This window comes from Apus apus, chromosome 2 (assembly GCF_020740795.1).
Source record: "Apus apus isolate bApuApu2 chromosome 2, bApuApu2.pri.cur, whole genome shotgun sequence".
NCBI lineage: Eukaryota > Metazoa > Chordata > Aves > Apodiformes > Apodidae > Apus > Apus apus.
This window is the reverse complement of record NC_067283.1, coordinates 64,860,761-64,888,019: the sequence shown is the minus strand read 5'-3', so window position 1 is coordinate 64,888,019 and position 27,259 is coordinate 64,860,761. Positions and strand designations below refer to the sequence as shown.

The window sequence follows — 27,259 nt, the reverse complement described above, 5'->3', positions numbered from 1 at the left end:
ATCAGGAAATCTTGACTCAGCACCAAGAATCAACACAGTAAAAACCCAAGGCAAACTCTGGCTTTAATTTTCTGATGGTGCCCAAAGTAGGGAATTCTTGGAGTAAGACATCCTAACCATGGGCACTCTCACATCAGATACAGCCAAAGAAACTGCTTCTTCTGCATGTGGCTGTCTTCAAGTAAGTTTGCTGGGCTTTTGCTCAGTTAAGTAAGTGAGAGACATGCGTCTGAAATGGCTACTTACATCATCCACCTCTGGAGTCTGTCAATGAAAATAAAATAGGTACAACAGGCCCCCCATTTGTTACCTGAGCTCTCCAAGAAGTGATGATATCGTACTCAGAGTTGGTCCATTTTCCTTTTTTGCTTCTGCTGTTGCAATCTGATAAAGCAACTTTTCCATTGAAAATGGTTTGGCTATATGTCGTCTCTTCATTTCCTGGGACAGAAATTGCCAAATTAATACTTAAGCAAATTTGAAAATAAAAAGCTACGAAAAACGAATTAAGTGTAGCAAAAAAGTAGCTTTGTAAAACAACCCAAAGTAAGAGCTTTCTACACTCCAAATTAAACAATTTATGTTCCTAACTTACATCCAGCACCTGACTTCACACTGAAATATAATTGCTGATTTTAAACCAGTCCTTTCGGTGGAAAGCCAGGTGCCCAAGTGCTTTGCTGAATTGGATCCTGCTGTTCAAAGAACTATGAAAGATTTTCTGCTTTAGGTGAATCAACAGCACAGACAAAAACTCAAAAACTGAAACCAAAAGCCTGCTACCAGACAGTGGCAATCACATGCTTTCTCAGAGAATACCCCAGTGCCCGTTAGATCTAACATGTTTTCATTCAAAGGCCCCAGTAGAGAGCCAAAAAAAAAACAACTGCAATGCATAGAATCAGAGTCATCAAGGTTGGAAAAGACCTTCAAGATCATCACATCCAACTGTCAGCCCTACCACCTCCAACCACTGAACCACCTCCTAAAACACCACATCCACCTGTTTTTTTTAACACCTCCAGGTTGGTGCCTCCACACCTCCCAGGGGAGCCTGTTCCAATGCCTCACCAGTGCATGATGGCATATATGCTAAGAAATCACTCTGTGTGCTAACTTCTTAATATGCTTTACTGTGCAACTTAATGCAGGGGAAATACACGCTAAGTCTGCATACACAAGGAGAATGAAGCAAAATGCAAATACTCCAGTGTCACCACATTTCAGGTATACCCTTTAAAAAAAAAATGAAAAAAAAATTAAACTTCATCAGTGGAAAAGACAAGGACAGGAGAGATGTCAAGAAAATTAGGAAAAAAAAGGAAACCCCAGGCACAGATTAACATGCAGCTCAGTGGAGGAACCACACAACATCTCAAAATTCTCTCCCTAAAAATTAATTTTTCCTGTGTAGGCCAAGAGGAGTAACCTAATCCCTGAAGCCATCCAGTACTACCTAGTCTTCTGACCTGCTTGAAGCCCAGGACTGCTATTATTCTGCATCTTCCAAAATGTCAAAAAGACAACTAGCAGAGGCCAGGGAAAAGACACAACAAGTAAAAGAAAGGGTTTCAGTTCTGCTCAGTTTTGCCTTTTACTGGTTCATCTCTGTGTAAGCTTTTAAAACTACGTCTTTCATTCCCATCAATACAAACCAACTGATTTTGGTACCTTAAGCCTTTTGATAATTCTTACGTAGGCAAATCCTGTGATTTATGGTGTAATTGGGAGAAGTCGAGAGAACTCCCAGTGTCCAAAGAGGTATGGTTTGTTTATACTGACTCAGAGAGTTGTCACATTATGCTAAAACTGGTGTGTAATGTGAAGGTGCCATTTTGGTTAGGAGTTAAGCCTGCCAAATACCTACTCGGCACAAACATAACCAAAGATTCATCTTTAACCTTTTTTTTTGTTTTCATCTTTTAATTCTTATTACATGTTCTTAGTAGTTCCTTTATCGGAACCAATATATTATAAAATTAATCATTTTAAATAGCACTGATTACGTGCAGTGAAGTGATAACTAATATGTGTATCATAAAACATATTAGTAAGCTTTGCTGACCAGGAAGTGTTCAAAAGAGGGTCAGGTAAGCAAAGCTTTCTTCAGAAGGTGCTGCTAGAGCCTGGGGCCAGAACAGCTGCACTTTCAGGAGTGGGATGAGAAGTGTTGTCGCACATTAGATTTGCTTTGCATGTTGTCCAAGCTGCGTAAGAACAGCCACTTCGAGCCAGACGAGAAGCCCACCCAGGAACCCCACACAGCCGGGATAAAAGGCCACAGTGGGTGGCTGGAGAAAAAAAGCGAGGTACACTCCTGCTGGCTGGCAGCTCAGGGACCTCCTGAGCCCAAGACAGGCCTGTGCTCCATTTAGCACAACTCACTGGATCTCTGCACTTATCTGAATTCACATCTATTTTTCATTCCATACAGTTCTGAAATACACAGGTAAGTATTTTAAAACAGACTTTTGCTTGCTTTTGACCTCCTGCCGAATAATTTCTTTCAATGACATGCTTTCCAATGTTATGTTCCAATGGCACCCTGCCACCTGTGATCTGATCTTACTGTTGTGTGTCTCTCAGTCATTAACTTTCCAAACTGAGTAGTCCTCTTATATGCAACACAGAGGCTCATTCATACCTTTAATCATCAATCTCTGCTGTTCTTTTTCTTGTTCCTCTATATTCCTTTTGCAACTGGGGACTCAGAATTGCTCCAGTGTTCAAGCCATGGCCATACCAAGAGGTTACATAGTGCCATAGTGATGGTTCTGCTTTGTTCTTTATTCTCTCCTTGCAATTCCTAACATGCAAGACTCTTTTTAAGACCTCTCTGGAGCACTTGGCTGGCAGCTCCATAAGAATCCAAAAACATCTTGTTCTCAGTAGCAAGAGCTTGTTCAGAGCTCATCTCTCTGTCTGTACAATTAGGATTATTTTTTTTACTCCTGAGTAACTTAAAATTTAGCAACCCATTTTCTCGCTCAGATCACTATCATGAAATCTTTCTGTGACACCTCAGCTTTAATTTTTGCTGTCAGAACCACTAATATCTTCAGTATAGAGGATTAGTTTTGCTATTTGTTTCCTCTTCTACGGTTGAACTGTACTGGTCCTAGTACAAATTCTTGAGGGAAGCAGAAAGAGATCTCCCTCCATGATAAAAACTGACCATTTGTTCCCATGCTCTGCTTCTTTTTAAAGCACTTATTTTTGTGTGTGTGAACTCTTCCCCTCAATCCATGGCAGGTTAATTTCTTCAAAAGCCTTTTCTGAGGAACCTCACCAAAAGTCTTCCAGAAATGCTCACAGGCTCTGCCATACAACCTTCCAAAAGTTTCAAGACCTGGGGTCCATGACTGCTGCAAAAGCCACACTGATTGCCCCAGTCTCTTTTATTTTCTACATTTATTTTTTCTTCTGGGACAACTTTAGCAAATTCTTCAGAATCTCTTTTTGGTCTGCATTTCTAGGTATTTACATGCATCTTGCTAGAGTGGTTGTTTTACTTGCACTTTCATCTTCTGGAAACAAAAGGGATTTTTTGGTCTCATTTCCCCTGCTGTTTAGCCATGCCAAGTTTAGCAGGGGTTTGCCTTTTGAAATTTATTTTTTTTTTTTGCTAAGCAATGTGCATGTGCTGTAAAAGCCTCTAACGCAGCATCTTTAAACAATTTCTATGCTGGACACACTCACTCAACCCTTCTTTCTGCATTCTCAATTTAACAAGCTTCCTTGCTATGACGTGAGGCCATCTTTTGAAATGAAACACCCCCGTAGTGGATATTTTGCTGCTCTCTCAAGGTTTTTAACCTCTGCTCAGCATCCCAGCATAGCTGTTGGATTGTGATGCTTTGAACTGGGCTCCACCACGGCCAAGAAGTGAGATGACAGGTTCTTCTTATGTGGGTTTCTTGACCAGCTGCTCCCTGGAGGCATTTTGGTTCTGGCATCACGCACCAACACAACCACCAGCCTAGCTAGGAGACCAGCATTTCCCATTATCATTGTCTGTCCTGTCCTTGCAGCTTCTCTCTTCTTTAGTGTAACACAGGCTACACCTACAGACCATCCAGAGTGGCAAAGCAGGAATGGATGTGCACAGTGAGACAGTTGATGCTGAGGACCCACCAGCCCTGTGTGTGTAAAGCTGATGGCTTTACTTCAGAGCAGTCCAGCCTGATCCTGTGGCCACACCTCCACCACCAGTGTTTGGAGGACATCAGGTGCACCTCTGGAGTGCCTCTTCCCATTTGGTTTCATCCAAAAGCAATCCAGTCTGCTCAGGCTAAGACAGCTCTGTGGCAGGAACCAAGGAATGGTAACTGTGGTGTTTTTAAAGGCATCTTCCTAACCTAAGCTCTGCTTCAGGGGAATACAAATAAAGCCCCTGACAGTAAGGAGCACAGTGCTAATACCATGCTGTTCTACTTAGGATGGGAAGATCGGTAACCTGGCTTATTTGACAGGAAGCTCTCTTCCAACTGGATAACTAACTACATCTTTCCTATGTACTACTTCCTGTGTGATCACCTGAGTCTCTGCTTTCCACCAAGTCTCCCATAGGCCCTATACCATGATAGTCCTCATTTAAAACAAGACATTCCTTATTTCCAAGCCTCTAGATCAGAGTGCATTCCTTTGGTTTCTGTTTTTCCTAAGAGAGTTTTTCTGACTTTGCCCAATGCCTTATTTGAGGATATCCCTCTGCCATTCCCAACACAAGCTTTTCCACCACACCTGTAAACCTTCTCCTCATCTTTAGTGCAAAATTTCAAGAGCTCTTAGGGTGTTTTTTAAAAGCCAGCAATCTGGTTCCACATATGGCTTAGGTGAAACCTGTCTGTCCCTTTACACAGGCTTTATACAAACTCTTTAGTTCCAGCAATTACCCCAACTTATAAAGGGAAATTGATGCCATTTCAGGTGCAGAATTTCATTTTTCCATATATTAAAGGAGATTGAGCAGTCATTCAATACAGAAATGAAACAATATTATTTAGTAATATAAAGAGAGTCACTATAAAAAAAATCAGGTCACAGTATCACAGAATGAAAACAATGCATCAAACAGCTGAAAACTGTCAATATTGCTGTTGGGAACAGACAGACAGGAAGGTACAGTTGTTTGTCACAGAGTTCATTAACAGTCCAAAAGGGGAATCTTGCTCATTACACAGAACGTCTCACAACCTCTGAAAAGCACAATCCCAGCCAGATTTTGAAAATGGCAAAGTGCCTTGCCAAAGTGAAGGAAGCAAGGACAAACTTCCAAAATTTAAGGGAGTTAAAAACAGGACAGTTTGAGGGAAGAAGAAGGGGAAGAGGAAAAAAAGATGGAAAAGAACAATGCAGTAGATGTTTCCAGAGTTATTTTGATATAAACATGTATCTGTGGTTTGTGTAAAGTTTGTGAGAGCTGTGACTTCAGTTTCCAAGGTAGGTTATCACAGATTGGAATCTGTTGGATTTTCAGTCATCTGATATTTACCCAGTGCAAAGCTCTTAAAAATTAATCAAAAGAAACTGTTCTTTAGGATTTGAGGCACCAAGAAGAGCTTTTTAATTGCTGCATAGTGATTTCTGTCTCTTACAGGAATGGCATTTTCACAATATCAGACAAGTGTTCAGTAGAGCAATAAATACAGCATATGGAGTTAATATAATTGTGTACCTTCAGACAGAATAAGTTAGCTCAGGATTCCTATTCCTTGCCTACACACATATACAATTCCCACCTTCCCCCAAAATAAATCTGTAATAAAATAACCTTTAATTTCAAACTAAGTTAATATACATTTACTTTAACCAGGTTGGAAGAATTCCATTAACCCTAAAGAACCAAAGCCTAACTGTAGAAATATTACATTTAATTACTTACTAACCACTTTGTCTGAAGCTGTAAATGATAATTGACTAGTGGCTTCTCTATAAAACACTACCAAAATAGCATCTGTAAATCATTGTGTATTTGAGGAGGTTGGAAACACAGTGACAACTTATATTCTTTGTCCAAGAACAGAGAAATGTAGCCAAAATCATGGTGACTGGACAATTCACCTGCATGTTTCTGCAGACAACCTGCCTCAGTTGTATGAAAAGGGAAAGGGAGGTTTGTTTTATTAACAGCTTGGTACTGGAGGGGCTGGTCAGTGAACCTAAGCATTTTCCAGTCAATTAAAACTGAAATTGCCCTGATCAACAGCTTTTCCTGAACATAGGGGCAGAGAAAGACAAGCAATACAGCTGTGAGTATTAATTGACTCTGCCTATCATAGGAGCTAACAAGCACAGTTATTCAGATATTTGCACCTGAGATTCTAATGGTTCTAGAAAACATCACTTAAAAAAAAACCTTAGTAAGCATAATACAATATATTATCATTAGCTCTGAAGGGATCTTTGAAAAGCTTCTTTGCAAACTGGTCTGCAGGCATAACAATCTTCTGATTTTTTTCAAATATACAGAAGTTGTTTAGCTATCAATTATTACCCCAGTTGCTTTTCTGAAAACACTGGGTTGTCTTATGCATTGCAGAACCTTTTTCTTTTCTTTTCATTTAATAGTCCACAAAAATAGACGTAGTTGTATTAGTGTCACAATACTGGAATGTCTGGTTTGCTGTCGTTTTAGATGGCAGGGCCGTGAATCCATTTTAACTCCTTTTCTCAACTTACCTTGGCTGTTTTAAAACCCATACTTGTCCACTGGGTGGTAGCAAAGTGCACTGTTTCAGAAACACTATAGCCACAACACACTTTAGACACAAAGGATCCAGGAAAACAGACAACAAACTGCCCACTCTGCTGTACAGTACGGTGCACCCTGATCCCCTCCTTACACAAGATTTCTGGGGAGATCTAGAGAGACATAAAAGCAAAACAAAACAAAACAAAGAGAGAAACAAATTAAAAAAATAAGTCAGAACTTTCTTTTCAGTTAGATCCCTGTTGTTGCTGGGTACTGCCACATGTTACTTGTGGAGAAAAGCTGTGCTCTGCTAACAGCTCAGCTCTGTTTGCTTTCTCTTTTCCCTTCTGCTCATGCTGAAGCTGAGTGTTTGGAGTGAGAATTACAGAAGTGGCTCTTTTGAAACCAACAGCTTAAACTTTCACTTGCCTAACAATCTCAAACACAAAGCCTCAAAACTGTAGTATCTACTGCTGCAGAAAGTAATGCCAGCCATTCGGTCTTCCATTTAGATCTTTTCAGATTTGGCATTGAATCCACCTTGCTACCACATTCCTGTTACAGATGTTAACATGGAGAACTGAGGGAGTTCCTTGTGCTGTGGGGTCCTAAATTAATACTTAAATGCACTAACCCAAAATTTTTATCCATAAAATAAACAAGGGAGCCAAAAATACTTTTAATTCCTTTGAAGTATTAGACTTCTCATATCCATGCTGGCACTATGTCAATCATAGCAGATAAACTGATCACAAAACACTCCCTTTGTGTATTACGGACAGGATTAAAAATGGACATTTATTACTCTGTCACATTTCTTTCTATGTCAGCATTTTAACATGTGAGCCTTGTTAGCCATGTGGGTAAACACTCCAAGCAGAACGTAGCTAGATTTTAACAACAGCTTCTACATCCTTGTCGTGTAAGACAAAAGCAAAATAACCCCCCAAACAACAAGTCTTCTGATTAGCCTCGTGTTCTCAAATGGGAATACCTCTCCCAGTGTTAACTTACCATTACATTACTTTCAAGCATTTCCAGCCCTGGAGTGCCATTGGCTTGCAGCAGGGTATGTACCACATCATCAAGTTTGTTCTCCTCCGCAGCAGGAATGCAATACCTGTTGTTTTGTTAAAGGAAAAGAGAAAGATTTACTGTGGAGTAAATAATGCTCCACAGCTACACCCTAACAGGCAATTCAAACCAGGACTTTGTTTTTTGTTTTGTGTTTTTTTGTTTTTGTTTTTTTTAAAAAAAGAGAGAGAGAAATTAAAGGCAGGCTTTCTCATACAGTCCTTTTTGGTAAAACACTGAGGATTCATGGAAAGCTGTTTGTTTAGACTTGGTCTGATAGTGTTCACCAGATGCCAAAGGACAAACAATCCCCAAAACAGAAATGTGAATACTCAGTGCTCTGTATAATCAGAGAAGAAAAATCAGCAACAGCATGATGTGCATTTTATTGGCACTGGAACAGCTAATATGGACAGAAGTTTGCATCTTCTAAGCACTGTTACCATAAATGGTTGTATTTATTACCTGTGCATGAACCGAAGGATCTTTTTTATTTAATAATATTTTCTGTTTGGAACAAACAAGAAGCCACAAATCACAAAGTAGCCTAAGACCTTCTTGCCTTGCTTATTAACAAATCCCATACTCCTCCTCTTCCTTGCAAAAAAAGAAACACCTGACTAAGGACAGCCAAAGCAGCAAGAGAGATTTGAAACTCTGTTGGTATGTGCCCCAAGTTACACATCCTCCTCTCCTTTAAAAGTCAAGTAAGCAGCTCTCCTCTCTGTGCTCACTGCCAGCAAGTGCTCCCTATACAGAAGTGGTAAGAAAAAATGTAGGAGTCTCAGGTCTGAGCTTCACACATCCTGAGAACTGCTATTTTACTGGATGCAGGGAGGTGATATGGTGACAATTCACTGCTGTTCTTGCTTACACCCTGCCAGAAGGGTAATGGTTTACGTCCACCCAGCAGAAGCCTGTTCCCAAGATCTGGTAGTTGGCACTCGATGACTGCAAACTGAGCAGTGCAGCTTGGTGGGACACAGTGTAAATCCTGGGATTCACAAAATGCTCTGAGTTGCTGCCATGCTGGGATTTATCTGTGACATTACTTCATTTGGGTTTGTTATGCTCAGGCAAATAAAAAGCATCTCCAGACTTATCATTACTGTTTAGAAGTACTCTGGGGAAAAAGTGCCGTTTTCTTGTCATTCATCTGGTCTCCCCACCAATTTCTTAAAGCTTTCTGCTGGCCTTACAGACCTTGCCAGGTTATTTGCTTATAATGTGCACTAATACTATATCCACACAGCCACCCTGCTTGACGGGTGTGTAGGAGGCTGTGCTTCCTGTGATTTGAACATCTCGTTACTGTTCACTGTAGTGATGATGACTTTGATTTGTCTTTGTTGATTTTCAAGCCAAGAGAGCCAGAAGAAATGACAATATCTACTCATACAGCTAATTGTAGACACAATAAGGGCTCTAATGACCTCAGTGTACAGGTGTACACAGACTAACTCCTTACATATGTGTTGACAACAATTAGGACCTTGCTAAGAAATCCGAGGGTTATAGAGAGGTGAAGTGGAAGAGCTTTATCTTGATAAGGAACAAGTCCCGACAGCAATTTGAAATGCATGCCGTGTATTAAATGTTTTGGAGTACCTGTGTCACTAGCAGTGACAGCTGCAAAACAGCTGCATGTCTGGAGCACATTACTCTACTTGCAGTGTAATAACAGATTTTCAATGGTGATGAAAATATTTTAAATTCAAAGCCAGAACATGGCAGACTCCACCCTTTCCTTCTAGAGTCAGAAAATACAGCCAAAAAATTCAAGCATGCAGCCCCTCCCAAGATGGGCCAAGGAAAAAGCACGGGGGGGGGGGGGGAGGTGTGAAGAGGGGCAGGACAAAGTGATTGAGACTGACTACTGGCAAGACTCAGGGGGATGCAGATCCAGGTGCACCTGCAGCATATACTGCAGTTTCACTCACTCACAGTTCTTCATGTACCCATAGAAACAGGAAGAGAGAAGCCAGAACAAACTTCTCAGTGTCTTGGGCAGGACAAGATATTCTCTCTTTTAATAGGCACTGAGGATCCGTCCAGAATAAAAAGGTCACTGTCCTCTGTCCTGCATGAAAATTTGAGCTCTCTTCTTTTTACTCTTCAGGAAGTAGAACCTGACAGATTAGACAGTGACTTCAGCAATTTGCAGGTACATGAAGCACCACTGATTTTAGCACCACAGGGATCTGTCCTTGGAAGAGGTTTCTGGATGTTGGGTGGACTCTGCAAGACAGACGAAAGCTTTGGTGCCAAGTGGTCTGCTTTATTATTGCTGAAAGCAATGCTGTCAGGGTTACTTCAGATATTATGCCAGACCCGGAGTTATTAATCTTTTCCTCAATAAAGCTGAGTTCTTTATTGCAATATTAAAAGTTGTAATGAGTTAATGATGAATATTAGCCTGACAGTTCAGCCTGGCAGCCTTGCCAAAGAATAGCTTTTACAGACAAGAAAGTTTCACTTTTTCCTGCTTCTGAGTTATTCCTGCTTACTATCCATGTTTCATCAAGGCAATCCTTATAAGCATGCCTGAAACTATTTAGTTATGTGTATATGTAAGCCCATCAAGAAAAAGCCAATGGCTTCTTTGGTTTTATTCTTCTTGGAAAGAACAGAAATAGCAGCCTTTCCTAAAACTCTGCCTGGCTGCATTTAAGTCTTTTCAATCCCAAAAGGCACGCTTTGACGTGCACAGTATGAAGAGTGGCCTCATAACTTAATTGGGGGATTACTGAACACCTTCTCTTTGGAATTTACTGTCATTTAAGAGTAGATGAATGTCATAGAGAGAAACAGATTCACCTAATGTTGAAGACAGCATAGCTTGGTCAGTAATTTGTCCTGATACTGTATTATTATAAAAGATTACAGGTTTCTGATTCACAGATGAAGGAAAGGAGCCATGAAATGCCTAAGACAGAAGGCAACAAACTCCCACAATCTGCAGCCCAATCCAGAGTTTGCCTAAACCCCTTGGTATGATCACATAAAGAACATTTATCCAACTTAAAACATTTGGAGAGAGAAGCTCCTGCTTTAATGGTTTTCCCTCAAGATTTAAAATCTTTTTTTCTGGGCCACGTGCTTTCCCTGTGGCAACTGGGTCAGCATCCCTGACATCATCAGTAGCTTAGAAACATGGGAGTTAAAAGTAATGGCCAAAGTACACACTTTGCATGCGAATGAAGAGCAGCTGACACTGCCACCATCGGGACTTCTGGATGCAAAGAGTACCCTGCAGGCCTTCCCTCACATTGAACAAAGAGCCAAAGGTCTGTGTAGTTCAGAGTTCCATCAGGGAACTGCTGAAAGGGAACCAGCTCCTCACCTTTGCAGGAGAGCACTACTGAAATCACTTTTCTTCTCCATTTACTGCCTTTTCTCTGATCAAGAAATAGTTACATTGCTTATTATTCATTGCTCTCACTGATGATCCTCTTGGGTAATAACACTAATATCCCAGGAACATGTCAGAAAGGCATGTGACATGCCAGCAGCAACCTGCTTCCTCTAATCCCTCCATCAGCTGTTGTACTTCCACTGCAATCTAACTCATCACCATCTGCAGTAGCAGGTATGCACTGAATTCAGGAAAGATTCACCATGTTCGATACCACTGATAAGCTGTGTTAACTCTATTTGCCTGAAGTGTCTACAAAATATGAAGCGTAGCCAGCAAATGACCAGTGATGTCCACATTGAGACACGAGAATGATGTGTGTCACCATATTAAAATTACTGTATGATAATGAAAAAACCTCTTATGACAGAAAACATTAGGGATCTGGTAGATACAGAATTCAAGTTATTTTGCATAAAAATAAGAAAGCAGTGCCTATGTAGTCAGAGCATGGATTAAATCATTTTACAAGTGACAATATGGAGCTAGCTTGACAAGTGTCTCTCTGTCAGCCTAAGAGAAGCCTTCTTTGACTACCTGTCATTTGGCTTCTACAGCATGAACATTTCCATGGATTAAATGCTATATCAAGCAGAAACAGTTTATGGCTAAATATCAGAATAAAGCAAATAAAGCAAAACTTTTATTCCAGGAAAGGGTGTTTCACCTCTTAAGTTTATACTACCTTTTCCCATTACACCTGTAATTACACCCACTGGACCTCCCAGGTGAGATTCATTCATGCAAAAGGTACCACACTAACTGCTGTTAACACCAGCCTACAGCCAGCCACTGTAGTGAACAGGAAGAGAACAAAACACAGGAATACCTACCAAATGCAATCAGCACCAGTGTGTAAGTAGTCAATGTATGGAAGGTGATTTTGGTCTCGAGACCAGCATGAGGTAGAAAAGACCATGCCAATATTTAGCCAAGGAATTGTCACTCCTAAAACAAAGAGATTGTAACCAAGTTTTGAGTAACCACAGTTTCTAATTAGGAGACAGTTTGAGAGGGCAACTGAAAATCTTGTTCTACCCGCAAACTCACCCTTATGTTTTAAGTCTTCCTACCAGAGTGAATAATTCACAAATAATTTAACAAAAGCTGCATTTTGTACTAACAAAATATCTACCAGCCAATTACAGTGCCTTTGAACACATTTGTTTTTTAATACCTGTAAAAAGTTTATTATTCTGTAGAAAAATTACAAATACCTGTAATTCTAGCTCAATGCCATTGATCAGAGGAGGTTGCTTCATCTTGCCAAGTGAACATGTGCTTGTAAACATGTGCCCTGTTTCCCAACTGGTTTGTTCAGGCTCAACACCTGCACAGGTGACTGAATTTTGCTTCCAGCTAACGTTTCTACCAGTAAATTGCAACGGCACATATGCAGCTGGAGCACTCATGACAATTAATTTAGAGAACTAGTGTGCTGCTCTGCCTAGTGTTACAGCCTAGGTTAGCGAGCAAGGAAGCTGCATGGCTCTGTCCTTCATCACTCTGACACAAAGCAAGAACATGGAGGTACTGGCAGTAACAGAAAGAGATACTGCAAGCACAACCAGTTCCTCCCAGCTATCGAGTCTCAACTATTCATTCTTAATCTGCTCACGTGCCTTCATTCCTTTAAATACCACCTGCGAAACACAGCTGTGTCTACACAGTCAGCTGGTGAACAAAGGGGCCGGAAAGAGGGAGAAGACTTCAGTGACTTCACCACCACATTTAGAGGACACTTATCACAGAGTCATAGAGTGGCTGGGGTTGGAAGAGACTTCTGAAGATCATCTAGTCCAACACCCCCTGCTAGAGCAGGATGCCTTACAGTAGATCATACAGGAACGTGTCCAGAGGGGTTCTGAACATCTCCAGAAAAGGAGACTCCACCTCTCTGGGCAGCCTGTCCCAGTGCTCTGTTACTCCCACAGTAAAGAAGTGTTTCCTTATGTTTAACTTGAACTTCCTATGCTGCAGCTTGTGCCCATTGCCCCTTGTCCTGTCACTGGACGCTGTGGAAAAGAGACTGGTCCCACCCTCCTGATACCTGCCCTTTAGATATTTATAAGCATTTATGAGGTCCTCCCTCAGCCTCCTCTGTTCCAGACTGAACAGACCCAGCTCTCTCAGCCTTTCCTCACAGGGCAAATGCTCCACTCCACTATTCATCTTTGTGGGCCTGCACTGGACTCTTTCCACTAGTTCCTTATTCTTTATGAACTGGGGAGCCCAGAACGGGATGCAGTATTCCATATGTGGCCTTACCAGGACAGGATAGAGTGGGAGGATAACCTCCCTTGACCTACTGGCTACATTCTTCTTGAATGCATCCAATAGCTGCCAGAAACATAAAAGAGAGACTTGCTTACCAGGCACAGCACCAAGATGTCGCAGGATGGATCCTGTATTATTAGGAAGGACTGTGAGGTTCCACCCATGCCTGTTCAAGGGGCAACACAAAGGCAGACAGAGGTCAGTGCATGTGCCTGGTACCAACATCCCCGGCACCAAGCTGCCCTGCTGGCTTCACGCCACCACCCTGCTCAGCACAACAGGGCAACTGGCATGAGTCAACAAAGCAGGTGGATTTGGTGTTCTTACCTTGAAAATGGTTCAGATTTTCCCACAGGAAAGCCACTCCCGTGGGTGTTAGTATCTACTTTTCCACAATGCACTGCTACGTGGCAATCTTTCTGTTCTACTATCCGCCAGTATTCTTGCTGTGATAAGAGAAAGTGATAATGCCTTTTTAATTCACTGAACATGGTATCTCTCATTAAAATAGAAAGCACAGAAATTTACAGAGCTTTCAGGATCTCAGTGTAATTCAAGATATAATACTGCTTAAAAATAAGAATATAAATACTTAAAAGGAACAACTGGGAAAACAGAATTTAGACCCTCTTGGCTCCTGTGCTCCAGTACATGACAGATTAAGACTTCTTTCTCTCCCTAAGTTCATTAACACCTTTATTAAAAAAATATATAAAAAATTAAAAGTAACAATCAGTATTATGTCTACGTAACCATTTATTTTTCTCCCACACTACACAGTTTTAAAATGCTTATGGGTAAAGCCTGAACATCAGCTATACTCAATCTCCATACTCTATCCTCTGAAATAAAAATGTTTCAATCTCTCATGTTGGCCTCACCTCTACTTCAGCTACTGTAGGCTCCTTCGTGAAGCACATGTTCATGATGTTTCTTGCTGTTCGGTAGAAGGTTGTTAAAGAAACAGACCTACCCTGTGGAAAAAGAAAATAAAAGTGAAAATAAAAACACGTGCTTCCTTTCCCTGTACCCAGGACAATGTCTCCAGAACACATCTGGGTATAAAGCTCATTTCTTATCTGAGTGAAAATACCTCAGAAAATACAGAAATTTAATCACATAGAATCACAAATCCAACCATCTAAAAGGCCAACCAAACATTCCCAGAGGGCCACATACACTGTTTTGTCCAGTCTGGTGCTCTTTGTTTGATAAATACAGAAGATGGACATAGCCCAGCTTTCCACGACAACTTGCAAAGAAGCCAGCAGGCAACCCTACCTGCATTTGACAATCAAATCCAATACATGACTAAAGGACCACCACGTGGCTATGCTCTTTACACACAGAGAAACAGGTGAAAAAGACTGGAAATTCACAGAAACATTCAACATCAAACTAGTATTCAACATCAAACTATTATTGTATGTGATGGAAGGGGGTCAAAAAAAGTAGAGTTTACCAAGATTACAGTAATCAGCTGCTTACAAAACCCAGTCATGCTTAATTCAACAAAAGCAATTCAAATGCAAGGAACCGGGACCTGCTGGTACAAGGCTGAGAGAAGTCAAATACAGTAGAATTGCCAAGTAAGTGCACTCTCTCCTGGCGCTGCTGCAGGAGCTGTCTGAGAAGAGGATCTGACTTGGTCTTCTGCTTGAGCTATACCTGAGTTTCTGGTTACCTGCTTTCACACATACTAGAAGACTAGATGGTCTGGGGATTGTCCTCTGAAGGCTCTGAAGGCAGAAGCACGAGAACCTGCTTGTTCCTTTCAGCCCAGACATACTGGTATGCCCAGATTATCACCTTGTCTGCTCCAGGGTAGAACATCCTGGGAAGCTTTAAGCCATGAGAGCTGGCAGGCACCACACTTGCTGCTGTGACCATACCAGTTTGCAGGCACTGCTGCAGGCAAAGACCAGCACTGCTCTGCAAACGTCAAGTTGAAAGTATCTTTGGCCTCTCACCAGATCCACTTCTTCCTCTAACTCCCATCGTGTCCACTGGTAGCCCATCAGAGTAACCACAGGCTTAAAAACTCCATGTAAATGAACATTTTACTACTCCAAGTATTACCTTTCTAGTTTTTCCTTCACCTTTGAAATATATCTGCCAAACCACCTCAGTCTTCTCTTGTGTTTAATTTATTTAAGAACTATGCCCAGGAGTAAACTAGAAACAACTATACAACCAGCTTTTCCCCCTAGAGGCCAAGTTTATCACTTAGCCATGCTCCTACAGTTGTAACATCAACACTTGTTTAATTGAATGCAACATAATTAGCTGTAACAAAAAAGTTTGTGAAATGCCCAGGGCCTGGGGCCCTTTGATTCCCATAAACTTCAGAGTTGGATGCTCTGCAATACAATAAGCAATTCTCTTCATCTTTTAATGCCCTCATGAATCATTTACTCAGGCAGCCTTTTACAAAAAAATCTCTTGTAAAACACTGGGCCTGCTCCAATAGCTGTCACACTTGAGCCTAGACTTCACCACTCACAAACCAATATATACTCTGCAGCAGCTCCCTCGTCTCAGTAACTTGCCTCTTCTCATCTTTCACAGAAAAATAAGGACTCATCTTCCAACATTAACCATGACTTTCCACTTTTCAGATACGTAGCAAGAAAAATGTGGAAAAACTGAAGAGTTTAGCCCTTTAAAATTGCATATAACCACTTCTTTCTCTATCAAGAATTTGGTATCTTTTTAGTCTCCTACAAGTTGTAACACAAATTAAAAGGTTGAAGGGTTTTCGTCATCTGTTTTCATTGTTTGGTTGTTTTTTTAATCTGAGGGATCTTGTAAAATTTTCCAATGCCAACTCAGAAAGTAATTTAAAATGCTGTAATGGAGCATTTTAACCAGAACACAATATGAATTACTGAAGAGTAAAATACCCTTTTCAACACCCTCAACAATATCTCAATAGTTCAATAACTGTCCTGGGAGCTTCAAGCAACTGAGCAGAGTCTCTGTTGTTACAACAATATGACAGAGGAAGGTTTAAAAAACAGAATTTCCTAGCTCCTCTACTGAGTCTTCTCCCAACCTGGAACATCACCACCACCACCACACCTGCAAGGGAGATACACAGAGGGACACAACACTATGAATGTTAAAGACATTAAAGCAACCATAAATATGAGCAGAAAACTGAGATTTCACAATAGTCACAGGCAGAAAGGAAGGACTCCTGTTAATGAGAGTCCAAAAATGCTGAGTCTCTGGCTGAAGAGAGCTCAGTGTGGGATTTCTCAGACAATTTCATGTGAGGCAAAACTTGGGTTAGTGATTTCATCTGTGTGTCCCTCTAAAGGGCCTGCGAATAAGCCTTCAGTTTGTTCTGTATGGAAACAAGTGCTGTTTACAGTCACCTCCAATATAAAGTATTTTCAAAATTAAAATTGGGGAAAGAGAAGAAAATCTTGCAGCAGACCCTTAGATTGCAGCAGCTGCCTCTATGTACTTACAAATGAGGACATTTTAATAATCATGTAGAAAAGCCAAACATTTAGGAGTAAAGCAAACAAGCACAGCAGCCTGCAGCACACACTTAAAAGCACAGCAGGCCCTACAGCCTGCGAAGGAGTAACACTGAAAATAATTTGGGAGCCCTGGCAGGAAGTCAGCCAAACACAAAGGAGATTTACTCTAACCTTGACATGCAATATAGTGGTAACTGCTCCTGGAAGACTGAATGTCTCTTTCTAAAAGCATGTTCCAGCTCATGCACATGCTGACTGCAGAAATTACTGTGCAAAATCCTAAATGTATGGTCTCTTCATGGTCTCAAGCATAGACTTTATGGCCTAAGCTGGACTACAGCCATATGATTATGTTCTCCAGCCTTCGATCTGTTCACCTGGGCATTTATCAAAGGGCTGGGCTTTGGGTTTTTGTTTCATGTTTTTTAATTTCTATCAAAATTAGCAATGTGCTTTATAAAGGAACCATTATAATCCCACCATTTGTGGAAACTGTAACAGGAGGATTTAGTCTGTTAAAGAGATTTCAGATACTCTCAGAAACACGTTAACAGGTAAAGAACACTCTCCCCTCCACAGACACATGCACAGGAGGATACCATCATTCCAGAAAAACAGAGAATGCAGGATTAAAAGGCTTGTTTTATAAAATACCATGACGTACCCTCTGTTTAAATCCATAAGCCAGTACCTCCTCACCTCAGTCTTATTAAAAAGCCGAATGACGAACCAGTCATTTTACAAGTCTTGTGGGTTACTCTGGTACATCAAGATTGTTGCAGAATTTCTAATTTCTATGTCTTGAGGCTTGCTCTAAGTGATATAACCAGTTCTCATGCACAAGTCCTTCTACAGCCCTTTTCCCCCAGGGCTGTGAAAACAAAGCTACGTGCCTCCCTGCACTCTGACTGACCAGGCATGCTCAACATACAGATCTCTGGAAACCCACCACAGATTTGCTTCCCCCTGTTTTCTCCCAGGCCCACTGCCTATGACAGCATTCCCCAGCCTCTGCACTGCAGATTGAGTGTGGGATGGAATTCCAACAGGCAATCTCCAGTACCTGGGAAGCTGCTGGCAGCATGGTGGACAACCCAAGGCATTGCCTGAACGGTTCCGTGTGCTGCAGCTGCTTTGGTGGGTGGGGAGAGCACCAGCCTGCAGGCTCAGTGATGCTTGTCTCTAACAGCTTCTACACTCAGACTGGAAGTATTTCTACTAGGTATTGTTGGACTTAATCAGGGTCTGATGTTGTCAGTACTGCCACTGCTTTACAGGCAGCTGCAGCAACTCTCAGCTTCGTGGAACTAAAGGCTTGTGGCTCAGCAGGCTCAGGCTGGTTACACTAGCTGTGCTTTGCTTGCTCGCCTTTTAGTATTTTTTAAGTCTGATTCAGATACTTCTCACAAACCCCAATCTTGCTTTTTGAGTTACCTTGCATCTTCTAAACTTCAGTTTGGGACTTGCACTGGAAAAGAAGATGGAGGCATTTCCTCACTAACTTTGAGTTTGTTCATACAGCAGTCAGGGTGACTTGAATAAAATTTTTCATTTAACATCATTAAGCACAGGATATTAAGCACAGAAATAGCACTTCACTGTTTACAAATGCTGCTGTCATTAGATAAGCTTCTCTCAAACAGCACCATGGCAAAGAGATTGCTTTTCAAAGGTGGGGTTGAGGCCAAAATCCTTGAGTTAAAGAACTTCTGGGCTGACAAATCATAACAGGCTGCAAAAAAAACCAACAACCTGAAGCAAGGTTTTAAAGCTCAAGTTATGAACTCATGCAGTTCCTATATAGCTTAACAATACGCTATCTGGCTTTGGGCTATCTGGCTTCATTTCCTGGTGATGGAAGCGAGACTGGAAGGGGGAGAACAGCCTACTTCTTTACTGGGCAAAGACAGTCAACATTATATCCCTCTTGGAGCACAGCTACACAGTTCAACGGAACTCAAAATTGCACTGCAAGTTACAGTGCCAAGTCCTGTTCCAGAGTAGGAGACTGCCAAATAAAATACAGTGAAAGAGTCAGCATTCCTTCGTAAATGGAGGTACTTGATACGTGGAGGACTAAGCACCCATGTGACTGTTAGTGCTGAGCAAAATCTGGCATCATGGATGAATATGTTGTTTACATTTCAATTTGGCCTTTCTAAATTTAGTACTGTATCTAGTGATGTTAGTTTTGTTCTGGAATACTACTTTGCTCAAAAAGAGACTTGCAAGAAGCAGGAATGAGAAAGCAGAACATTACTTTAAATGTCATTAGAAAATGAAAATAAAAACTCTGTCTGCAAGGAGAATTGGGCAGAGCTATTCAGGGAACCTCTCACAAGGGAGATGAAGCAGGGCAGAGCCCAGTCCATCTTGTCATGATAATAATGCCTTCCAGCTTTTCCAGACATCCCATAAGGGCCAGGCAGACCAGAATAAAGCCACCAGACTATGTGGCTGCACTGCTGCCTTGGGGGCGGCACAGCAGCCCATCAGCTCCCGCCAGCCGGCTGGCTTTGCATGTGGATGCCACCCAGATGACAGAATCATCAGTTCTGCAAAACAAAATCGGCAGAGCCTGCCTCATTACCTTGTATATACACTTGTGTAAGTCGCTAAGAACTCCCTCCTCCTCCTCCTCCTCCTCCTCCTTTGTGGTCTCCTTTTCCTGAGCAAAGAGCCGCCGCCTGCCTGTCTTCAGTGGGACGTCGACCTCTTTTAACTTGTTGCGGAAGCCATTTTTGTGAACCACACCATTGATGAGTCCATTTTTGGGCTCAAATCGGGGCAAGGAATGGAACTTGTAGGCATTCTCCAAATGTCCCTCCAAAGGTCCTTTCCTCTTCTCCAAGATTTCCTTTTCCAGCAAGACCTCCTTCTCCAGTTTCTTGTGCTCCTCGGGGGAGAGGGAGTCATAGGAGAGCAAGTACTGGCAGTAGGCTTCTTGCAGCTTGGCCAGCCTGTCCTGTGCAGTTTTGGGGATGCGTAGCATATCTGCCAGCTTGTTCCATTTCTTGAGGTCAGTTACTTGCTGCATCCCCCCCATCTCGTTGATCAGCTGGACAAAGCAGGCGAGGTCGAGCTCACAGCCTCCTGGGGGTCCACGTGTGCCAGGCAGCGGAGGAGGGGAAAGGGAAACACAGGAGCAGGTTAGGAAAGCTGCAGGTGGCTCATGTCAAGTGCACTACCAGGCTGGACACATACAGGACATGCCACCTGTACAGCTCCGGTCACCCGGGCACCCAAGCAGGATTGTTCCTATCTTGTATGCCTCCTGCTAAAGACTGGCATGTGCCACGGTTTTGCTAACTTAACTCTTTCAGCAGATCGTATTTTGCTATTTGCAGTAGCCTCCCCTATGGTTAAATTCACCCTCAAGTTTCAATCCCTTTTCCTCTTAGAGCACCCCCCCACTATCTCCTGATATGTCATTCCCCAGGTCACTACCCACTGAGGAGGCAAGAGTTGCCAAGCCTTTTAAAAGCCCACACACTCCCACCCTTCCCTCACCCACCACCAGTCCCACTTCTGGTTTATACCAGGAAGAAGCAAAACAAGTGTCAAGATGGGTATCAGCAATCAAAAACGAAGCACCTGTCCTTTCTGGAAGTGAAACATCAGTTATCTAACATCTGCACAACACTTTAAATACAGTTAGTATTTAAAAGGAGCACAGTAACATCACTGATATCATTACAGATAGAAAAATCCTTTAAAAAAAAAAAAAAACAAAACAAAAGAAAACAAACAAGAGAGGCGGGATGTTGTTTGGGGTTGGTGCCTACAACTGTATTAAAAAGTTCCAGACACATTATCCTTCCAGTGTGAAGCCACCCACATTTTATACTCCATCATGTTTTTATATGGTTTAAGATGACCTGCACATTTCACACTTCAGTCAAAAAATAAAAATGGAGGATTATACAAACTGCAGCATGAAAAACAGCCAAACGGACAAACAACAATAAAAGAACCATCATAAATACTCTCAAAGCACAGAAATAGAAAGCACATCAGTAGAAAGAGCAAATAAATGGACCAAACCCACTTACAATTCAACAGGGTACTGCTAAACGAAAAAGAATTCATACAAAACTTGTGTCAACGCTGCTGCCGCCACATTGTCTCTCCCTTTTTCTTTGAGAAAAGTAAAAAAACATTATGGCACAGCCACTTTGGAGCACTTCAAAATGCCATTATACAACAGAGAAGTGCAAGAAGCAGATTTGTGGTCAATACTGTCGAATGCACAGCTACAGCATCTTAAAGGTCAGTCCTATCATCTTGCTTGCTAGTCCAAGCAGTATGACTTTCTTCAAACTACCCTGTGCTTTATCTCGAATGCTTCATAGCTGATCCAAATTTTCCTTCTTCCCTTTTCTTTGCCCTCTTCCATCACTAGTGAGGAGGGAGGCTCAGCAGTGTAAACCTGTGTGTAACATTTTGGGATGACAACGGTTGTGACCAAGGGAGAGCAGCACCAGAGGCTGCTTGATAATGCTGCCCACACACTGCTGGGCAATGGTGTGAAAAAGGGGAAAGGATTTTGGCTGCAGGACAAGGGGAGAGGCAGAGTCACGTGGCAGTAGATTTATCCAATTGAGAAGATTTTTTTTAGGAGATCAAAATGGTCAAGTTCTGCAGCTGAGAAAAGGCAAACACCATTGTGGAAAACAATGTATGAAAGGTTTTTCTTTCCTCTTCAATCTTCCCCATAAAGTAAATTTCAAGCTGGCCTCTATTAGAGGCTGTGACTTTTTTGGTCTAGTGTTTTACTTGCACGGCACCCAAATAAGCTGAAGGCATACTTCAAGATGGCTTTCCATCCCAGTAGATTCAGTGACCTACATAAAGCTGAGTAACATACTCCTGACATAGAAAGAAGTATGGTCCAGGCTTAATGCCACACATCTTCTCCAGTGGGATAAGCAGTGCACACCCAGCCTAAGGTCCTAGTTGCAACAGTGATCACGAGCTATGTATTAGAAATGTGATTTTCTCCTGCATCATGGAACAGTTGCTCATAATCACTCTGCAATATTAGCACCTGAGTAGCACATTGACACGGAGCTGTTGGAGTGAGTCCAGAGAAGGGCCACAAAAATGCTCAGAGGGTTCAAGCACCTCCTGTATGAAGACAGGTTAAAAGAGTTGGAGCTGTTCAGTCTGGAGAAGAGAAGGCTCCGGGGAGAACTAATAGCAGCCTTCCAGTACCTGAAGGGACTACAGGAAAGCTGGGGAGGGAGCTTTTACAAGGGCAGATAGTGACAGCACAAGGGGAAATGGCTTTAGACTGGAAGAGGGGAGATTTAGGTTAGACATTAGGAAGAAATTCTCTACTGTGAAGGTGGTGAGACACTGGAACAGGTTGCCCAAGGAGGCTGTGGAAGCCCCATCCCTGGAAGTGTTCAAGGCCAGGTTGGATGGGGCTTTGAGCAACCTGGGCTATTGGGAGGTGTCCCTGCCCAGAGTTTGAACTAGGTTATTTTTAAGGCCCCTTCCAACCCAAATCGTTCTATGATTCTGTCATTATTCAGCTGGAGCCTCGCGTATCTGGCAGATCCTGTGTAGGGCCAGCTACAGCTAAGGTTTACAAAATGGTATCAATTATAATTCCATTTCACACAGTCATAACTTTTGGAACCGTTTATATCTAAGGTTGATGTTTTCCAGGATTGGAAGCATGTTGCTTAAACTTTTCTTGAAAGGCTGAAGGGGGGATGGAAGAGAAGTGGAGGAAAAAAAATTAGAAGGGAGTTTCAACCCCATTTATAAGCACCTATAGCAAAATGGCTTAAATAGGAGACCTGGCAGATATTATGCAGAATAAGCACCTGACTTTTTTTTTTTTTTTTTTTTAAACTGTCTTAATTTCACTAAGTTAGGAATATTTTTTAATTGCATAGCGAGCAAACTCATAAAAAAAAAAAAATCTTAAATCTTCAGGTATGCATTTAATACCAAACGCTGGAACTACGCAAGTCATTGGCAAAACTCCCACTTGCTTCAATGGAAATGTGATTTGGCCCTGAAAGGAGAGATATGTATGTATGTCTGCTTAAATAAGAGCACATTTATCTCCACAGATTATTTTATATCTTTCCTGTTGGAACCAACAGATTTCTAATTTTTGTACATGGATGATCTCCAGTTTCTTATCTTGATATTTTTTTTTTTTTTTAAATTTTAAACACAGGAATGATAGGAAACTAGCTACAGAAAGGATACATAGGATGCAAATTTTAAAAGAGAACACCGTTTGCTCCTGTTATATGGCACCCAGCAGAATAGAATCCTCGCCTATTAATTAGGCTCTTTGGTGCTTAAATAATACAAATAATTAACAGTAATGCCTTCTTAATGCCAAGTTAAGGTATTTCATTAAAAAGTTAACATTGTTCCAGGAACGTTAATCGAGCTGTCTTGTACGTTTTCTTCTCTCTCTTGCCAATGTAAATTTAATTCATTATTCTTCTCTATTAGCATACAACCATTGCATACATTAGGCATACAAAATGTTCACTTATTGCTGCTTGAGTGATTTCAATTTTCAGATTTCCTTGAATGTCTTTGCATGGCTATTGCAACGGAGTGCTAGCTCTTGTTCCTCCTCCTTAAATTCTGTGCTCTGCATGGTTCACCACAAACTCTGCAATCTCTTTGTGTGCTTTTATGAATGTTCACTCACTGACCATATGTGATATAACAAAAAGCTTGAAAAGAGGAGGGGGCAAAGTGTTGTGAATAGTTTAAACAAAAAAGTGTGTCCTTTAATCCATCTAGCATTGATAGCTGCCTCTGACCGGATAATGCCTCAAAGGCAAAACTCTGGCCTCAAGTTGCAACATGCAGGTTCTGTGAGCTCTGACTCAGAACACTTCCAAAACAAAGGAGAAGGGCTAACAAAAATTAAAAACACAATTTTGTTACTATGTCATGGCTGCAAAGGCAGTTGAGATGGAGGTGGCTCATTCAATAGTTCATTTGTATGCGGCTGTTGTCATGTTTTTAAAAACTATTGTCACATTTTTGTCACGTGTCATATCTGACAGCAGACCATAAACCAAGAATTCTGTTAAATAAGTGATTCTCACTCAGGCATTAGCCCAGGCAGACACCTGCTGGGAGAAATAATGAAACCTCCATTTTGCAATCAACCACATTTTACTGCCTATTCTTGACACTTAATGGTTGTTAAATGTCAGCAGGTCACTGTAAATTTGTGATTTTAAGTGTCTGAGTACCCAAATAGAAGTCAGTTCCAAGATACTTTCTTTCCCCCTTGGTTAAATGCTTGTAAAGGAAGGCAAAAAAAATAAATATTTGTATTGAAGATTGGCAGCACTGCAGTCTATTTAGAAAACATCTTTGGAAAGGTCTGAAAAACATTCTGAGGCAACATTTAAACTGAGGCTACCAATAGCTGTAGTTGTACTGCCTACAAGAATAAACAGCAGTGAAAGGAGAAGATCCTGAAATCTGGAGACCAAGACCACACAGAGCATTTATTTTTTTTTCCTGGGTGAAATAAAGACCTAGCAGGAGCAAAGTGATGATATGAAGTTTCCCTGGAAAGCTCTCTGGCAACCTACCTGCATCATGCCTGACCGATGGATAAAGAGAGAAATCCAGAGCTTTGCAGTGTTAAGTGAACAGGGGGGGTTGGTTAAGCATAAAAGGCAAACGGAGCATAAAGTTGCATATGGACACTGACAAGCAGCGGCAAAAGGCCAAGGAAACCACAGCCCTTACCTATGAGTGGGAGTTCGTCCATGGTAATGCCCTGAGATTTGAGGTGCTTCTTGATACAGGCCAGTCGCTGCACGTTGGGTCCCCAGCGCCTGCCTAGCTTGTGTATGTGCTGAATCTGTGTCACAAACCGCATTTCATCATTTAGCTTGCACTCAGGTCTCCAGTCTGGAGGAGGAATCACCCTGCACATCCCATACTTCTCTACCTGAGCTCGGACTGACTCAATGTATATCAGTGGGTCATGAAATTCCTTGGTGGAGGGCCTAAGGATGGGAATCTCCCCCAGCATCCCCCACCCAGACTTACTACTGCCCTTTTCGTGCTTTCCCATTGAGTCTTGTGGCTTGTGCAAGGACTCCGCTTGAGAGGTAGAACGATTTTCACAGGAGGCATTTTCAGTTTTGCCATGTGCTTGTTTCCCTGGCGTGCTCTTCCCAGCAGTGGCTCTTTTCGGCCTATTTCTTTCCAAACTCTTCTCTGGCACTTCCTTTTTAAGGTGTCCATTCAGCAAAGGCTTTTCTATGGCTGCCTTTTTGCTGGCAGCTTCTGCCAAGTTGATGGCCCCTTTCATTCTCTTGGTGGGCGACTGTAGTTTGTCTATGTGATTTGTCTCTTCCAGCCTCCTCTTCGAATTGCGCAGCCCCTCCCTTAACTGTCTCCCCACCTCCTTAGTGCATGTCTTTTGGTTCAACTTGCCATTGACTTTTACACCATTAACAGCGGTATTGTTAGACTTGGATGCTCCAAGGGATAGCACCTGTTTGCGGGTTTTTGCATTGCTACTTTCTATTTTCCCTGAGATTGTGTGGTTGACAGGTGAACTGGGTTTGTGGTGATTTAGTTTGGTTTCCTTGACCAGTTCTTTCTTGGCTTTGGTGTATGTGACAGTTCCCTTTGTCACTGTTGCAGTGTACTTCACAGTTTTGGACGGTGAAGGTCTGACTTCTCTCATCTTTTTGGCACTGGCTGCATTTGCACTCAGAGATGACATTCGAGTGATCCCGTTGACTTTAGAAACCTGCAGTGCCAGGGGTGTTGCAGAAGAAGCAGAAGGAAGGAAACAGAAAAGAGAGAAGTAAATTAATAACGTTACCAATTAGCAAGGGTGTCCCAGTCACTGGACAACCATATTCTGCAGTCCTGACTCCTGGCCTCTTCATATAATCTCCATATAACAGTTTTCACCCAGGCAAGAGGGGGGACTGGGCATTTATAATAAGCCAATAAATAGATATTAAAAAAAAATAAAAATACATTAACAAACAAGACCCCAGGAATGCAATCTTACTTTCAGAGGCTACAAAGTCTCTGGCATTAAGAAGGGCTTGCTTGCACTACTCCCTTCTTTGTCCATCAGAAAACCTGTTATGGTATCACAAAACATAGGTAGTTGGATTTACAAACAAATAGTACTTTCATTATCTCCTTTTCTGGCCCTCAGACACTACCTTTCTCCCTCCAGCTTCTCTTAAGTGCAGACACAGTTTACTACTTCTTAGAAGATGAACTAGCCAGCATATACTACATACTGTAACTGGACTAGGCACGCTTTGTAAAAAAAAAAACACCACACTGAGATTCAGACCAACCTATCTATACTAAATACATACAAGAAGAGATATTGAACACATTATGCACCCAACAGATCAAGACAGCCATGAAGGATCCAGTTTCTCTTACATAGTAAATCTTGGGAGGCATCTTGTTGCTAAAGTAATTAATTTGAAATAAAAACATACATTTTTTTAAAGTTTTATATCTGGGCAGTTTTGCTGATGCACATTTTATTACATCACATCATATTAATCACTCACTAATGTGTCATTGCTGCTTAGAACTGCTGAATTCTGCTGCTGTTAGACATTTAAAACCAGCTCTGAAACTAAAATTTATGTTTTAACTGTAAGACATGTTAAGCACCAAAAGCAACCCTCAGCTTCAAAGCAAATTATGACGACTCACCACTGCCAAAGCTAAGCCCCGCTACTAAGAAAATGAAGTTCAAGTTCAAGCCTCAAGCAAATTTCAGCATTTAAACAAGTTTAAACATTGTCTTCTCACCTCATTGAACTACTGTGAGTGCAGAAAAATACATCAAAAAATCAGGAATACTGATAAAAGTGCTTAATATGAGAGCACACTGTACAATAGCTCCTCATCAGCACGCAGGTCAGCAACACCTTTCCCGCAAAGTTATAAGACTTTCCCGGGGGATTTTGAAATCCTTGCCAAATTAGTAAGCATGGCAGCTTCTGTCAAGTAAATTCAGGAATTGTAGTCACTTATAAAGTAGGGATATCCCTATAAAGTAGGGATAAAATGTTATAAAATAGGGATCAAATAAGAGACTGAGAAGATCATGCTATGGTCTTGCAAAAACTGGCTTGTGGAAGAGGAACTGGAACCTGGGGATTCTGCACACACACACACATATGTGTACACATGTGTTTGCTGTGTGCATTTTCTCTGTGCTCCAAAAGCTAGAGCAGGAGTAACACCCTTTTAAAACTCATCCACATTCTTGTTCTGCCTATGCTTCCAAGGTAGAAACACTTA

General features: G+C 41.6%; 1 protein-coding gene across 3 annotated transcripts in view; it reads right to left on the bottom strand.

Annotated features, from left to right (window-relative positions):
- JARID2 (jumonji and AT-rich interaction domain containing 2) overlaps positions 1 to 27,259 on the bottom strand; it is a 224,376-nt gene that overhangs the window by 7,562 nt on the left and 189,555 nt on the right. For all 3 annotated transcript variants that reach the window (XR_007888493.1, XM_051609208.1, XM_051609207.1), the window contains exons 7-15: positions 24,704 to 25,721; positions 19,542 to 20,044; positions 14,342 to 14,434; positions 13,788 to 13,906; positions 13,556 to 13,626; positions 12,017 to 12,131; positions 7,709 to 7,814; positions 6,682 to 6,864; positions 311 to 441 (exon numbers count right to left, since the gene is read on the bottom strand). Coding sequence is in view for 2 of the 3 variants with exons in the window: in XM_051609208.1 (XP_051465168.1) it covers positions 311 to 441; positions 6,682 to 6,864; positions 7,709 to 7,814; positions 12,017 to 12,131; positions 13,556 to 13,626; positions 13,788 to 13,906; positions 14,342 to 14,434; positions 19,542 to 20,044; positions 24,704 to 25,721 (2,339 nt within the window). In the remaining variant the exon portion in view is untranslated. The remainder of the gene's footprint in view (positions 1 to 310; positions 442 to 6,681; positions 6,865 to 7,708; positions 7,815 to 12,016; positions 12,132 to 13,555; positions 13,627 to 13,787; positions 13,907 to 14,341; positions 14,435 to 19,541; positions 20,045 to 24,703; positions 25,722 to 27,259) is intronic.